General features: G+C 44.2%; 1 protein-coding gene across 3 annotated transcripts; it reads right to left on the reverse strand.

Moving 5' to 3' along the window:
• Nucleotides 1-2528: 2528 nt before the first annotated feature.
• LOC106583460 (twinfilin-2) lies at nucleotides 2529-9742 on the reverse strand. Of its 3 annotated transcripts, none has more exons than XM_014167659.2 (11): nucleotides 9212-9742; nucleotides 7850-7927; nucleotides 7483-7661; nucleotides 6585-6680; nucleotides 5650-5754; nucleotides 5452-5466; nucleotides 5216-5260; nucleotides 4228-4353; nucleotides 3908-4055; nucleotides 3426-3547; nucleotides 2529-3188 (listed from the first exon to the last, which is right to left on the reverse strand). In XM_014167659.2, exons 1-11 carry the CDS (start codon nucleotides 9234-9236, stop codon nucleotides 3021-3023), a joined length of 1107 nt encoding a protein of 368 aa, XP_014023134.1. In that variant the 5' UTR covers nucleotides 9237-9742; the 3' UTR covers nucleotides 2529-3020. The 3 variants fall into 3 exon arrangements, with proteins under 3 accessions (XP_014023134.1, XP_014023133.1, XP_014023136.1); XM_014167658.2 differs by having other exon boundaries at nucleotides 3908-4058; nucleotides 9212-9724; XM_014167661.2 differs by lacking the exon at nucleotides 5452-5466 and having other exon boundaries at nucleotides 3908-4058; nucleotides 9212-9724.
• Nucleotides 9743-17526: the final 7784 nt, after the last annotated feature.

Here is a 17526-nt window from a genome sequence, read left to right on the forward strand (position 1 = left end):
AGTGGTAGAAAGTGGCTTTAGCAGCAGAGACAGAAGAGGAGAATGTAGAGAGGAGGGAGTGAAAGGATGCCAGGTCCGCAGGGGAGGCGAGTTTTCCTCCATTTCCGCTCGGCTGCCCGGAGTCCTGTTCTGTGAGCTCGTAGTGAGTCGTCGAGCCACGGAGCAGGAGGGGAGGACCGAGCCGGCCTGGAGGATAGGGGACAGAGAAAATCACAGGATGCAGAAAGGGAGGAGAGGAGGGTTGAGGAGGCAGAATCAGGAGATAGGTTGGAGAAGGTTTGAGCAGAGGGAAGAGATGATAGGATGGAAGAGGAGAGAGTAGCGGGAGAGAGAGAGCGAAGGTTGGGACGGCGCAATACCATCCGAGTAGGGGCAGAGTGAGAAGTGTTGGATGAGAGCAAGAGGGAAAAGGATACAAGGTAGTGGTCGGAGATTTGGAGGGGAGTTGCAATGAGATTAGTGGAAGAACAGCATCTAGTAAAGATGAGGTCAAGCGTATTGCCTGCCTTGTGAGTAGGGGGGGAAGGTGAGAGGGTGAGGTCAAAAGAGGAGAGGAGTGGAAAGAAGGAGGCAGAGAGGAATGAGTCAAAGGTAGACGTGGGGAGATTAAAGTCACCCAGAACTGTGAGAGGTGAGCCATCCTCAGGAAAGGAACTTATCAAGGCGTCAAGCTCATTGATGAACTCTCCAAGGGAACCTGGAGGGCGATAAATGATAAGGATGTTAAGCTTGAAAGGGCTGGTAACTGTGACAGCATGGAATTCAAATGAGGAGATAGACAGATGGGTCAGGGGAGAAAGAGAGAATGTCCACTTGGGAGAGATGAGGATTCCAGTGCCACCACCCCGCTGGCTCGATGCTCTAGGGGTATGCGAGAACACGTGGGCAGACGAAGAGAGAGCAGTAGGAGTAGCAGTGTTATCTGTGGTAATCCATGTTTCCGTCAGCGCCAGGAAGTCTAGGGACTGGAGGGTAGCATAGGCTGAGATGAACTCAGCCTTGTTGGCTGCAGACCGGCAGTTCCAGAGGCTGCCGGAGACCTGGAACTCCACGTGGGTCGTGCGCGCTGGGACCACCAGGTTAGAGTGGCAGCGGCCACGCGGTGTGAAGCGTTTGTATGGCCTGTGCAGAGAGGAGAGAACAGGGATAGACAGACACATAGTTGACAAGCTACAGAAGTGTTGTTTCTTGTATTATTGTCTCTTGTGTCTTTAGAGAACTGTTTCACTTTGATATCCTTTTTCTTCTGTCCTGATTTTCTCCTTCTTTTCTTCTGTTAACTAGATATTCTTTGTTGTTCTTCGTTAGCTAGCTAGCTTCTTCCAAAAGAGTCCCTAGCAACTGCTTAGCAACTGGTAAACAATTCAGCTAGCTAAGATAACTACAATTTTATGAAAAATAGTTATTTTTCAAAAGCCTATCTTCTTTGTTTGTTGCTTGTTTTTTCTCCTATTCAGTCTTGCAGTTTTCTTTAGCTTTTTTCCGATGTACTTCACTCTAAAAACCATGTAAATTTCAATATTTGTAGGAGCTCATTTTTTCAGCTGCTGCTGCTCAAATTGGAGTTCCGGAACTCCAATTGTGAAATGAAAATTAGTGCATGTAGCCTAATTGTGCCAACAACAAATTCAATTTACCTTTGAACACAAGAAATCATAATGAATATGAATCCAGTTTAAACATTTTGGCCTGTATGCTTATGCCAATTATCCAATAAAGCCAGTGATTATTATATATTGTAGGAACAGTCACTGAGTTGACTTTGTCATGGCGCCAATAATCCGAAAAACAAAAGTAATCTCATTAACTAAATAGAGTTTTCAGATTTTTTTCTAAATTTAAAATAATCCTAACTTATTTTGGTCATAACTATAAAATCTCCAACTGTCAGTTTCAACCTCCGAAAAAATAGAGGGTGAAGTCCAGCAGAGAAATCCGCTCATCAGACACTGTTCTTATTCTATTCTACGGAAAGACGGTGAGAAAAGGACTCTCTTGTAAATTCAGTGTTGCTTGTTGAAGGAAGTTCTATGAATCTAATTCCAAGAATGGTTTTGTATTGCAGGGGCCGCACCTGCCCAGTGCCCACCCTGTTCCGCGGAACTGCGCTGCGTTTCGACTTGCTCCGGCGCGTGCTCGAGTTTCCTTTTCAGCCTCGCGCCAGGGCTATGGAAGAGGCTCAGCCGGCATCACCAGTACGCCTAATGCACAGCGGATGACTTCTAAGTAGAGCACTTTCCAGGAAAGCTGACTGAAATTGACATTAGCTGACTGAGCCTCCCCCTTATAATGCTCTGCCTTCCCTCATAATGTTTCATAGGCTACTGTTGATTCTTTAACTTTGTGATTACCGTGTGTAAACCTATTAATTGTTTAAATGAGTGTTTACAAACAAATACGTCTCCAATTTTACTTCTTTAATTTATACTTTCTGTTTTACAGGACAAACAATCAACGATATGCAAGCATATCAGGTAGACAAGGTTATTTTCCAGGTAGAGGCCGTGTGCCATTCAAAAAAATATTTCTCAGACATAATTTGACTTTATTCAGATTATCACTGTGGTATGTACAAACACACATTCACACACATGATTTTATTTAACACTTGATCGTCCCTTGTTGTATCCTCTATTTCCCAAACATTTAGTAAAAACAGAAGACAAATGAAATATACATCATTTTTTATTTATTGGAAGATGATGTAAAATAATGAGCATCCTGACATGCTTCAACCTGTATCTGATTGAACCTTCATCTGACTGTGATCAGTCGTTTCGGGGAAGGGCAAGGTGATGTGTCTTTTAGTATGGGGACCAGGGCACTGATGGTGAACCGATGGACAGAGTGGAAAAAGGGAACATACAAGTAATGTTGCATAAGATAAAAAACAGACCTTGAGACGTTGCTTTATGTTAAAATAAGCACCATCAGATCCACAAGGTAAGAAACAGACAGTTGAGGAGAAAGAGGCCAGGTTATACGTGGAGGTTTGGGTGTGAGTCTGTTCCTGTCACTCTCTAGCTCTCTTCCCCGTTCTCTCCGGCCCCCTTGACGAGGCGCTTGTTGCCCCTCTTCCCCCCTGGCCCACGTGGCTTGGCGAACACCTGCTTCAGAGTGTGTTCAATGGGATGGACCTCCTCATACAGAAACTCCTCCGTCAGCCCATCCCCACTGTCAATCTCAATCTGTACACACACACACACACACACACACACACACACACACACACACACACACACACACACACACACACACACACACACACACACACACACACACACGAGAGAAAAAGGGAAGAGGGAGAAAGAAGGAACATACTTGGAAAATATCAAGATCAGTATACATGCACACTGTGATATGACAGTCTGATATTATAATGTACATTAAAGATGGGTAACTTGGAGGTTGTGTAATTGTTGAACCTTTTTGGCGATATCTAGACGGTAGTCTCTCTCCACCTCATCCAGTAGCGGGTTCTTACAGCTAGAGTACAACATCCGCTCCTTAATGCTGCAGCTATACCCTGGCATGGAGTAGATGAACACTGAGAGAGAGAGAGAGAGAGAGAGAGAGAGAGAGAGAGAGAGAGAGAGAGAGAGAGAGAGAGAACGAGAGAGACGAGAGAGAACGAGAGAGAGAGAACGAGAGAGAACGAGAGAGAACGAGAGAGAGAGAACAAGAGAGAGAGGGAGAACGAGAGAGAGAGAATGAGAGAGAGAACGAGAGAGAGAACGAGAGAGAGGGAGAACGAGAGAGAGAACGAGAGAGAGAATGAGAGAGAGTGCGAGACAGAGAGTGAGAGAAGGATTATGAGAGATCCTATAACCTTTAATTGCGTATAATGTGTGTGCACGTGCGTGGCTGTGCATGTGTGTATATGTGTGTGCGTGTGTGTGATACTGACCCAGAGCCTCCTGTTGCTGTCCTTGGTGGGAGTGTTTGAAGATGAAGAAGTGGTATCTGGGTGTATCTGTAGGGATTCTGTAGGGAAGCTCACGGGTCTCTGTGGGGTTGGTGTGGACCAGCTCCACTGTCTCTTTCTCTGTGTCCAACTTCTGAGACACACACCAAAAATCACAATACTGAGTGTGTGTATACTGAGTGTGTGTGTGTGTGTGTGTGTGTGTGCTTGTGCGTACCTGCATGTGTGCAAGAGATACAGAATGTTTGTTGCATGTTTTGTTTGACTTTGTTTTGTACGTTTGTAACGTGAGGCCTGCTCACCAGCTGTATGTAGTTGATACGTTTCTGATTGAGTTGCTGCAGAGCGCGTTTGGCCTCCTCCTGTAGAGGGAACACCAGGCCTGTAAGAGTCTGGTGCCTTTTGTCCAAACCAAACTCCATTGTCACCTGTAGGGGCCGACATATAGCCATAAAACCACAGTTTCTGCATAACACACATCAATAATGTATTCCTACATAAACTATAATGAACAAGGTACTGCAGAAGGAAAAGTTGTTATCAACTACACAAATCAATAAAGAGATGCAAGTGAAAACAGTAGAGGCCGACCAATTCAGTGCGTTCTGTGCAAGCAGAGTCAGGGTATATGCAGCAGTTTGGGACGCCTGGCTCGTTGTGAACTGTGTGAAGACCATTTCTTCCTAACAGAGACTGTAATTAATATGCCAGAATTGTACATGATTATGACATAACATTGAAGGTTGTGCAATGTAACAGCAATATTTAGACTTAGGGTTGCCACCCGCTCGATAAAATACAGAACGGTTCCATATTTCACTGAAAGAATAAACGTTTTGTTTTCGAAATGATCGTTTCCGGATTTGACCATATTAATGACCTAAGGCTCGTATTTCTGTGTGTTTATTATATTATAATTAAGTCTATGATTCGATATTTGATAGAGCAGTCTGACTGAGCGGTGGTAGGTAGCAGCAGGCTCATAAGCATTCATTCAAACAGCACTTTCCTGCGTTTGCCAGCAGCTCTTCGCAATGCTTGAAGCACTGCGCTGTTTATGACTTCAAGCCTATCAACTCCCGAGATTAGGCTGGCAATACTATAGTGCCTATAAGAACATCCAAGCAATAGAGAACAAAAGAGGAAAGCCCCCCCCCACATGTGCAATGTCATGACTTACCTGGACCACCTATTGAGATGTGCCTTTTGTTAAATGAGTTGAAAAGGAGACTGGAGTGCCACTTTTAAAGGTCTTTAGTACAGAGTTGAAGATGAGAGGGCGGGACAAACCTTTGCTCGTCCTCTAGGAGTGTTGCTTAACCTTCTACGCTCATCCTGTGGGCATATAATGGACAATGTTTAATCTCTTTCTCTCTTTTTTCTCTCACACACATTCACGCACAGTTTGCACACATACTTGCACTCATTGCCTACATACACCTGAACCAGATGCTCAGAAACACACACATACACACACAGATACAAAATACACACGTGAAAATACTGAGAGAAGAACCCTAGCTTACCCATACAACCTTGTCCTGGATGGCACATTACAGAGACACAAACACATAAGGATGACAATATGTACTACACATCATACAAAGGTATAACAAGATACATTATCTCACAGTAGTAGCCTTCATCATATATGTTTGTAATATACACTGAAAATAATATACTAATTGGTGGATATATAGCACAGTCACTCCCCTTTGCTTTACCTCTGTGATTTTTATTCGCTGCAGCTCCTGCTCCGCTACTGTGAGAGGTGCAGGGGAGGAGCAGGAGGACATGTGACGCAGGTACCCCTGGAAACACAGGTCTTCCTGTGGACACAGGAACCAGGAAGTGATTCCCTAAACAAGCCCAACATACTTTATTCATAAAAAGAGGGCACCGATCCAATTTATCACACATCATCTTAACTCTTCATTTGAGCCAGTTTCCTGCAGCATGAAAATAATCTTACAGCAACAGAAAATGTGAATTATTATGTGGATTATAATAATGGACATTTTTGTAGGGGTTGATACATGTTTCGTAGGGGAAATTTCAAAGTGGAAATGACAAACTTCAGAAGCCTTTTAAAATGCAAATACACAATAAGTTTGACATTTCCTGTATTGCCAGAACGTTGTCCTGCAACAGATTAAGATCCTACATATGTAAGGAGGTAGATGAGGCCACTGAGGAAGGGTTGTGATCAGCTGTTACCATGAGCTGTCAATCACATAGTGATTCGACTGATTGGAAACTGATATATAGACAGAAAAGGTAACTGGGTGACATCAGTCACTGACTGTAGTGTCTTCACATGATAATCTTCTGACCTAATGAGGTCAAGACCTCATTTAACCCCTCCTTCATCAACTGCCCTCTTGTGTCTAGTCTACCCAAATGGAATGTGGAACTTTGCTCTACTTTGTGGACTCTGGAGTGGGTGTTGTCTAGTAAGCATCTTAACCCCTGGCCCTGGACCTCCTGAACAGAGTAGAAACATTTGTATGCTGTGGAGTGAGTCAAATGTTCCAATATGCAGAAAATAAAGGGAAGGGAGGTTATTTCAAAGGCCGGGGATTGATAGGGTTAACCAACAAGTTAGTTAAACCAAAGTGAAATAAAAGTGTTTTGGATTTGATGATTCCAGACCACAGACCTCAACTGTGCCAAACATCTCATCCTTGATGTGGCCTCCGCCAAACTCCTTCTTTAATGTGGCACGGGTGGCAGCGTAGACCATCTTCTCCCTCACCTACAGGGGGCATAGCGGATGAGGAAAAAAAACACTGAACACTGGATAGTGCATTGCATGTGCATGTTTTACAGAAAATGTGTATAAACTGTACGCATGATCGAGGCAGGTAGCGTAGTGGTTAGAGCATGGCAGGTAGCCTAGCGGTTAGAGCATTGCAGGTAGCCTAGCGGTTAGAGCATGGCAGGTAGCCTAGGGGTTAGAGCGTTGCAGGTAGCCTAGCGGTTAGAGCGTTGTAGGTAGCCTAGCGGTTAGAGCGTTGCAGGTAGCCTAGCGGTTAGAGCGTTGCAGGTAGCCTAGCGGTTAGAGCATGGCAGGTAGCCTAGCGGTTAGAGCGTTGCAGGTAGCCTAGCGGTTAGAGCATGGCAGGTAGCCTAGCGGTTAGAGCGTTGCAGGTAGCCTAGCGGTTAGAGCGTTGCAGGTAGCCTAGCGGTTAGAGCGTTGCAGGTAGCCTAGCGGTTAGAGCGTTGCAGGTAGCCTAGCGGTTAGAGCGTTGCAGGTAGCCTAACGGTTAGAGCATTGGGCCAGTAAACGAAAGGTTGCTGTCGAATACTTGAGCAGACGAGGTGAAAAATCTGTCGATTTTGAGCAAGGCACTTAACACTAATTTGCTCCAGGGGAGCTGTAAGACGAGCTGTAATACAACCTTGTAAAACAACACATTTCACTGCACCTCTCCGGTGTATGTGACAATAAAACACAACCGTAATTTTTTTCTTGGATTTGTATAGTATTGCAAGCTTGCATAATGTTATTCAATGTTGACTGCAAATAGAGATGTGTGGTCTTAGTATTTACGTACTGGTGATTGATCAGGTGACCAAGCGATGAAGATCCATTCATAGCCCTGTGCATTCTGGGAGTCGAGGCGGTACAGGATGTAGCAGGGCTCCTGAGCCACCAGCAGAGGAAGAAGGAAGTGATCATAGTCCTTGTCCCAGCTCTTTGCAGGTTCTCTGTATGAGCCTAACACCAGTTCCTCTGGAAGATGGACAGATAAATACTCATATCAAACTCTCATCTTTGAGCACAGTCCTCACATTTAAATAGTTTCCACGTCCCAGTGGATCAGGTTAAGAAGATCAGCCAATTGGTAGATAAACAGGTACTCTTTACTCAGTCTTTGTTCTAGACTTCACATACTGTGTACATACAACACCCATACTTACCATCTCTGATGACAATCTTTGCTATTCTGATGGTCCCTCCCCTCACCCTGGCCAGGAAGTCCTTCAGTTCATCCGATGCTACAATGGTATGGTAGACAAGAGAGAGACAATGGGGGGGGGACAGAGAGAGAGGGAGACAGAGAGAGGTATAGGGAGACAAAGAGAAAGAGATAGGGAGGTGGAGAGAGATATAGAGAAAGGGAGAAAGAGAGAGAGTGGGGTCAGGGGTGGAGAGGGAGAGAGAAAGAGAGGTATAGAAACAGAGATAGAGAGAGATCAAGAGAAAGGGAGAAAGGAAGCGAGAGAGAGAGAGAGGGAGACGGGGAGAGAGAGAAGGAGAGGAAGATGGAGAGAGAGAAAGAAAGAGAGCGAGAGAGAGAGATGGGGCAGTAAGAACTTGAGACACCGGGGAGAAAATCTGATCCCCTGCCAGGCACTCACGGTATCGCCTTGAGTGACATAGACAGGGGTCACAGAGATACTGTACAGCTGACACGGAGTGAATAGAGTCTATACACAACAAGCTGATCCCAGAACAGTCAATACTGGTTGCGGAAAGTCGGTCTCTTTCGAATGGACTGAGCCCATAATTTGGGTTATTACTCGAAGTGAGTTTCCCTCTCTTTAAGAAGATTTACTGTACGCCTCCCCTCTCTCACCATGGAAACCAAACACAGCAGCAGTCTCATAAATGATGTAGGATCAGGTGAGATAAGTGAGAGAGAGGAGATGTATGCTTCCGCCCCAAGCTCCAGTTACTCACATGCTGAAACATATGCACATAGCCATAAACTAAACACACATTCCCATAGATACAGTACATCTCATAAAAGTATAGGGTTTGAAATATCCCAACTGTTCAATACTTTTAGGAAAGTGACAAATAATGTTTCACATTATATCCCTCATATGGGAGAAAAATGTATGGTTCTATATGGGACTAAATGTTTAGAAGTGTGGTATTATGTAGACTCCAACGAAGATGATTATGTGAGTAAGGTTAGAGGCTCCATATGTGTATTCACACAGACTGCGCCCCGAGGTGTCACTCACTATCTGAATACCATGAGCTGGCATAACTTTCCCGTTAAAGTAAGAATGAATTACCATCACATTACATAACATCAAATTACAGTGTTGTGTCGTAGAATGTCCCGAATTCTGTTGCAACACCAAATTCTTAAAACAGAACGGATCGGTAGGCCTACACGATTGGAGAGCTTTTACGCACAATGGCACAGCGCAAAGAGAGAGCACTGGTAATTGATAATAATCACTTTTCCCCTCTATACAATACAACACTAGCTATCATTCGTTCAAATGATATCATGCGCGTCTAGGCCTACCCAAGAGGACATTTACCATGTATTCCAGTCTGGTGCGACATCCTTTGGCAGTAAGATTTCTGCTTCAAAATCCTCTCCTCCAAGGTAGCCTTCTAGAGTGAGTCTCTACGTGTCCTCTGTCTCTCTGTTGCTGCTCAGTTGGATCCTCCGTACTTGCACAAGACAGTTCGGCCTAAACCAACTTCAGCGTAAGTGACATAAAATCCCCAAGGCTGACTTGGGGGATTCCTAACGCGTGAAACCTGACCTGTGGAACTGTGGCAGGTGAGTAATAACGCGGCTGTCAGTGGATATGCCACCTTAACCACTGCTCTAAAATGATTCGTGTATCAATGACAACCACTTTATAGCGCTTGGCGGGAGTGGGACCTCTCCAACGACGCGCTTCTATACACCGTGACAAGTGGCAACGCAGGCGCAGTAGACACGTTATCTTTCAGAACTCCGCAGCTGAAATATATTGTCCTTGGGTCTCTATCTTTTGTTGGATGTCTGTCCCTGTGTCATCAGCAATGACATATTATCTATCACTCATGCACATCGTGAACCGGATCGGTTCAACACACACGGACGCAGCAGAGATCTCAAATTCCAGCCACCTGGTCACAGAAATGCGACACCCGCATGAAGCTAATCCCAAAGTTTCGACACTGCACTTTTGGTAGGCTAGACCCCGTTTAATATGTGAGAGATAAGCATTGTTCCCCTTGACTGATAAATCTCAGATACCTTTTGATGTAAAAGCTATCTATTTCCATATCCCAGTCTAATTGTTAACTAAACATTAAATGGTAAAGTAGGCTATAGGTAGACTATAGGCTTATGATATTACACACAGGTTTAGGTCTACAAAGCATTATGTCATAGGGGCAGGAATGGTGGGTTTTTCAATGGTCAGTACTTAAGGACCGAAACAATGGCCAGGTACAAAAACGACGAACAAAGCTCTTTCATTAGCAATACGTCTGATTGTGAGTGTGTGTATGAGAGAAAGATAGAGACAGAAAGAGACACACACACACACACACACACACACACACATAGGTGGTGAGAGAAAGATGAGTGTGTACCTGTGAGGTTACCTGTGATGGGATCATCCATAATTCAGTAAGCTCCAAGGTTCTATACATTATTCAACAGAGGCCCCCACTCTACTATACACACAGATACACTTTTGTGCACGCACACACGCACGAATGCACACACCAATGAAAAACACCAGAGTTTAAGGACATAAAAAGTAGACATTAAAACATTTGAATACTTTCAGAATAAACAGTACAAAAAACACTAACATTGAATTCCCAATAAAACATGTATCAGCAGTTCAAATTAATACTTGATTGAAGTTTGTCATTGTATCAAAAAGTTACAAGTTCATAACTCTCTACTTATTAACGTTATGTGGCAGTTTGCTCAGAATCACAGTAAAAAAAAACAAGATATCTAAACAGGTTTTTGCCAGTAGTACACTTCACGTCTTCTCTACTCTTATAAAAATGTATCTCAACTTATCTGCAGGCCACAAGCACCTGTCACAGTGGACAATAACTACTGTAATAACTACCCACAGCTCTAGTCCTCCCCTTATGTAACCTTCCCCATTTGGCAAATCAATCAGTGTATAGAGTGACAGCTCTCCTCAGGGATAATCGACATTGGAATCCCTTTCACCAATGCCTTAGTGTGCATACAATTTTATCTGGAGCCATTAAGAGTCCACAGTGTTATGCATTTGCATACTCAGAGCAACATGAAAGGAGAAAGGCATGCTGGGTAATGATGATGACAGTTTCTCTGTGGCCCCACTCCTTTATCAGTCTCCTACACTGGGAAGCCAAAACGCCTGCAAAGAGAGAAACAGAGAGCGTGGGGGTAGAGGTTGGCAGGGGCCAGTGAAAGACAATGTACGCGTGTCTGAGTGAGTGAGTGTTTGGCTGATGAAAGTGCTTGTGTGTGTGTCTCACCATATTGCAGCAGGTGCTGGCAAACATGTATTTGGGGTTAAACTGCAGTGTGTTGATTGGTAAAGAATGCTTCCCATCCAGAACAGCTATTTTCATCGCACTCTCTGAGGGTTAGTTAGGTGGTTATTGATGATGGATTGGGGGAAAATAGTTATACAAACCTCTGGACTTACTGGAGTTCAGATAGTAATAATATCAGCAAATGGCAAATAGATTTTGGTGACCCTAGAATTGTCTTGAGTGTGTCAGACTTTAAATTGTGTTGAGTTGTTCTGATATTAGATTTCTGTGGATCAGGGAGGGCTGGGTAAGTCAGCCTAGTTTACCAAGTTCTAATGTTGGGACTTGGAGGTGTTGGGCTCACCAATCATGACAAACTTTGAGTCTGGGGTGAAGCAGCAGGCCTCGAGTGAAATGTTGTTGTAGCCCTACATAACACACAGGAGAGACACATGTCAAGATGCAGCCAGTCAGAAAATAACTATGTATTTACTAGAGATAATACATGGTGTGAGCTATTTGCATATTAGTAGATCTGTGTGTGAATATGTACATTAGGTCCATCAGTGCAGTGTGACAACAGTTCTCTCACTGAGAAAGTGTGCAGCACAGCTCCATTGAATGCATCTAGGATGTGAATAGCGCCCCCATTGATAGAGATGAGAATCTGCTTCCCGTCTCTCCATTTCACTCACACACACAGCTGAACTGAGTTTGACAAGGAGACAAAGGTGCCATGAAGACAAGAAAACAATGCAAACTGTCTCAATGACCTCACCTTACAGTAAATTAAAAACAGTTAACAAAAGCACATTTTACAGACATTTTCACAGTGTTACCTTGTCAAAGGAACATAGGAAACAGTTGAATATCAAATCAAATCAAAATCAAATTTATTTATATAGCCCTTCGTACATCAGCTGATATCTCAAAGTGCTGTACAGAAACCCAGCCTAAAACCCCAAACAGCAAGCAATGCATGTGAAAGAAGCACGGTGGCTAGGAAAAACTCCCTAGGAAAAACTCCCTAGAAAGGCCAAAAACCTAGGAAGAAACCTAGAGAGGAACCAGGCTATGAGGGGTGGCCAGTCCTCTTCTGGCTGTGCAGGGTGGATATTATAATAGAACATGGTCAAGATGTTAAAATGTTCATAAATGACCAGCATGGTCAAATAATAATAATCATAGTAGTTGTCAAGGGTGCAACAAGCACGTCCGGTGAACAGGTCAGGGTTCCATAGCCGCAGGCAGAACAGTTGAAACTGGAGCAGCAGCACGGCCAGGTGGACTGGGGACAGCAAGGAGTCATCATACCAGGTAATCCTGAGGCATGGTCCTAGGGCTCAGGTCCTCCGAGAGAAAGACAGAAAGAGAGAAAATTAGAGAGAGCATATTTAAATTCACACAGGACACCGGATAAGACAAGAGAAATACTCCAGATGTAACAGACTGACCCTAGCCCCCCGACACATAAACTACTGCAGCATAAATACTGGAGGCTGAGACAGGAGGGATCAGAAGACACTGTGGCCCCATCCGATGATACCCCCGGACAGGGCCAAACAGGCAGGATATAACCCCACCCACTTTGCCAAAGCACAGCCCCCACACCACTAGAGGGATGTCTCCAACCACCAACTTACCGTCCTAAGACAAGGCCGAGTATAGCCCATAACGATCTCCGCCATGGCACAACCCAAGGGGGGGCGCCAACCCAGACAGGAAGACCAGTCAGTGACTCAACCCACTCAAGTGACGCACCCCTCCCATGGACGGCATGGAAGAACACCAGTAAGCCAGTGACTCAGCCCCTGTAAAAGGGTTAGAGGCAGAGAATCCCAGTGGAAAGAGGGGAACCGGCAAGGCAGAGACAGCAAGGGCAGTTCGTTGCTCCAGCCTTTCCGTTCACCTTCACACTCCTGGGCCAGACTATACTTAATCATAGGACCTACTGAAGAGATAAGTCTTCAGTAAAGACTTAAAGGTTGAGACTGAGTCTGCGTCTCTCACATTGGTAGGCAGACCATTCCATAAAAATGGAGCTCTATAGGAGAAAGCCCTACCTCCAGCCGTTTGCTTAGAAATTCTAGGGACAATTAGGAGGCCTGCGTCTTGTGACCGTAGCGTACGTGTAGGTATGTACGGCAGGACCAAATCGGAAAGATAGGTAGGAGCAAGCCCATGTAATGCTTTGTAGGTTAGCAGTAAAACCTTGAAATCAGCCCTTGCCTTAACAGGAAGCCAGTGTAGGGAGGCTAGCACTGGAGTAATATGATCAAATTTTTTGGTTCTAGTCAGGATTCTAGCAGCCGTATTTAGCACTAACTGAAGTTTGTTTAGTGCTTTATCCGGGTAGCCGGAAAGTAGAGCATTGCAGTAGTCCAGCCTAGAAGTAACAAAAGCATGGATTACTTTTTCTGCGTCATTTTTGGACAGAAAGTTTCTGATTTTTGCAATGTTACGTAGATGGAAAAAAGCTGTCCTTGAAACAGTCTTGATATGTTCTTCAAAAGAGAGATCAGGGTCCAGAGTAACGCCGAGGTCCTTCACAGTTTTATTTGAGACGACTGTACAACCATCCAGATTTATTGTCAGATTCAACAGAAGATCTCTTTGTTTCTTGGGACCTAGAACAAGCATCTCTGTTTTGTCCGAGTTTAAAAGTAGAAAGTTTGCAGCCATCCACTTCTTTATGTCTGAAACACAGGCTTCTAGCGAGGGCAATTTTGGGGCTTCACCATGTTATAGCCTCAGAGTCGACCCGAGCAGCGAATATCAGGCCCTCAGGATCAAAGGATCACCTAATCCAAGATGGCATAGCAGTCAGACGTCCTTTGTCCTCGTCTTGTCGTGTCCCGTGTATATATATATATTTCCATCTTTTCTTCGCATATCTTCTTATATATTTTTTTCTAAAAACTCAACTTCAAAACACTCTCCTGCAGCCTGCCTCACCAATTTAAAAAAAAGTATTATTTACCTCAAATTTGAAATCCACAACAGAAGCTAGCCAGAAGTTAGCCAGAAGTTAGCCAGTTCAATAGCTAACGTTAGAATTCAGCTAACCACGGTTGGCGGTCATCAGCTATCCCTTAGCTCGAAAAGCTATCGCCAGTTTTGTACAACGTGATTCAGACCAGAGCATACCGGACCTATTTTCTCTCCATATCCCCGGATTTCTACCGCAAGCTCTGGACATTTACACCTGGATCTTGCAGCTAGCTAGCTGCTATCCGAGTGACTGTTGGCTAACGTCGGTCCCGGAGCTAACATCAATTATTCCGGAGCTAGCCAGCTAAAGAGTTCCATCAGCCACTCCTGGGCTACAATCACCTATCCGGACCTGTTTGACTGCCGATGCGGAGCCCCATCGGGCCTTCACGACTGGACTACCGACGTTATCTGCCGAGGGAGTTATCCAACTGGCCCCTCCGTCGCGACGTAACCTGAACGCCCATCTGCGGCCAGCTAATCGTTAGCTGTCTTATCGGCTGCTATCTGAATAGGTCTATCTGCCAATTTTCTTGGGCCACTATAACTATTTTTGCCAATTGGATTGGTCTCCTCTACCACACGGAACCCCACTAATCTACCAACGGAAACGCACGAGGTGGCTAAAAACAGACCATCTTCTGCCAACTTGCTACCCATGGCCCGGCTAGCTGTCTGAATCGCCGTGACCGCAACCGACCTCACTACTCACTGGACCCTTTTGATCACTTGGCTAAGCATGCCTCTCCTTAATGTCAATATGCCTTGTCCATTGCTGTTCTGGTTAGTGTTTATTGGCTTATTTCACTGTAGAGCCTCTAGTCCTGCTCATTATACCTTATCCGACCTCTCAGTTCCACCACCCACACATGCGATGACATCACCTGGTTTCAATTATGTTTCTAGAGACAATATCTCTCTCATCATCACTCAATGCCTAGGTTTATCTCCACTGTATTCACATCCTACCATACCTTTGTCTGTACATTATACCTTGAAGCTATTTTATCGCACCCAGAAACCTGCTCCTTTTACTCTCTGTTCCGGACGTCCTAGACGACCAATTCTCATAGCTTTTAGCCGTACCCTTATCCTACTCCTCTGTTCCTCTGGCGATGTAGAGGTGAATCCAGGCCCTGCAGTGCCTAGCTCCACTCCTATTCCCCAGGCGCTCTCTTTCGATTACTTCTGTAAGCGTAATAGCCTTGGTTTCATGCATGTTAACATTAGAAGCCTCCTCCCTAAGTTTGTTTTATTCACTGCTATAGCACACTCTGCCAACCCGGATGTCCTAGCCGTGTCTGAATCCTGGCTTAGGAAGGCCACCAAAAACTCTGAAATCTCCACCCCTAACTACAACATTTTCAGACAAGATAGAACGGCCAAAGGGGGCGGTGTTGCAATCTACTGCAGAGATAGCCTGCAGAGTTCTGTCCTACTATCCAGGTCTGTACCCAAACAATTTGAACTTCTACTTTTAAAAATCCACCTCTCTAAAAACAAGTCTCTCACCGTTGCCGCCTGCTATTGACCACCCTCTGCCCCCAGCTGTACTCTGGACACCATATGTGAACTGATTGCCCCCCATCTATCTTCAGAGCTCGTGCTGCTAGGTGACCTAAACTGGGACATGCTTAACACCCCAGCCACCCTACAATCTAAGCTTGATGCCCTCAATCTCACACAAATTATCAATGAACCTACCAGGTACCACTCCAAAGCTGTAAACACGGGCACCCTCATAGATATCATCCTAACCAATTTGCTCTCTAAATACACCTCTGCTGTTTTCAACCAAGATCTCATTGATCACTGCTTCATTGCCTGCATCCGTAATGGGTCAGTGGTCAAACGACCTCCACTCATCACTGTCAAACACTCCCTGAAACACTTCAGCGAGCAGGCCTTTCTAATCGACCTGGCCCGGGTATCCTGGAAGGATATTGACCTCATCCCTTCAGTAGAGGATGCCTGATTATTTTTTTTAAATGCCTTCCTCACCATCTTAACCTCACTAGGGTATGTGGGATGCTAGCGTCCCACCCGCGGGACACTCGCCAACAGCCAGTGAAATAGCAGGGCACCAAATTCAAAACAACAACAATCTCATAATTCAAATTTCTCAAACATACAACTGTTATACACCATTTTAAAGATAAACTTCTCATTAATCTAACCACAGTGTCCGATTTCAAAAAGGCTTTACGGTGAAAGCATACCATTAGATTATGTTAGGACAGCGCCTAAACAAGAAAAACCACACAGCCATTTTCCAAGCAAGGAGAGGCGTCACAAAAACCAGAAATACAGCTAAAATTAAGCACTAACCTTTGATGATCTTCATCAGATGGCACTCATAGGACTTCATGTTACACAATACATGTATGTTTTGCTCAATAAAGTTCATATTTATATCCAAAGAAAACCATTTTACATTGGCGTGTAATGTTCAGAAATGTTTTGCCTCCAAAAACTTCCGGTGAATGGGCACATCAATTTACAGGAATACTCATAATAAACGTTGATCAAATAAAAAACTGTTATTCAAAGAATTAAAGATAAACTTCTCCTTAATGCAACCGCTGTGTCAGATTTCAAAAAAGTTTTACGGCGAAAGCACACTTTGCAATAATCTGAGTACAGAGCTCAGCCATCAAAGCAAGCTATACAGTTACCCGCCAAGTTCTGGAGTCAACAAAACTCAGAAATAGTATTATAAATCTTCACTTACCTTTGCTGATCTTCGTCAGAATGCACTCCCAGGACTCCTACTTCCACAAGAAATGTTTGTTTTGTTCGATAAACTCCATATTTATGTCAAAATACCTCCGTTTTGTTCGCGTGTTCAGATCACTATGCCAAAGTCATAATGCGCGAGCGCAAAACCCTAGATGAAAAGTCAAAAAGTTACATTACCGTTCATAGAAACATGTCATACGATGTTTACAATCAATCCTTAGGGTATTTTTATCATAAATCTTCGATAATATTCCAACCGGACAATAGCGTATTCATTACAGAGGAAAAAGAAGGAACGGCGCGCCTGCGTGACTGCGCAGTAAACAACTAATTTGCCTCAGGCAGTCCACTTGTTGAGTCAGCTCTTATTCTCTCCCCATTCACAGTAGAAGCATGAAACAATATTCTAAAGACTGTTGACATCTAGTGGAAGCCTTAGGAAGTGCAAAATGAACCATAAGTCACTGTATACTGTATAGGAAATCACTTGAAAAACTACAAACCTCAGATTTACACAGTTCCTGGTTGGATTTTTCTCAGGTTTTTGCCTGCCATATGAGTTCTGTTATACTCACAGACACCATTTAAACAGTTTTAGAAACTTCAGAGTGTTTTCTATCCTACTAATAATATG

Source organism: Salmo salar, chromosome ssa22 (genome assembly GCF_905237065.1).
Source record: "Salmo salar chromosome ssa22, Ssal_v3.1, whole genome shotgun sequence".
In the NCBI taxonomy this organism is placed as follows: Eukaryota; Metazoa; Chordata; class Actinopteri; order Salmoniformes; family Salmonidae; genus Salmo; species Salmo salar.

Coding starts and splice junctions, on each gene's coding strand:
- LOC106583460 (XM_014167658.2), bottom strand. CDS start 9,236: ATGTCGCACCAGACTGGAATACATG. Junction 7,928..9,211: donor GCACCAGACTGGAATACATG/GTAAATGTCCTC, acceptor ATACCATTGTAG/CATCGGATGAACTGAAGGAC. Junction 3,548..3,907: donor ACAGCAACAGGAGGCTCTGG/GTCAGTATCACA, acceptor TCTCTCTCTCAG/TGTTCATCTACTCCATGCCA.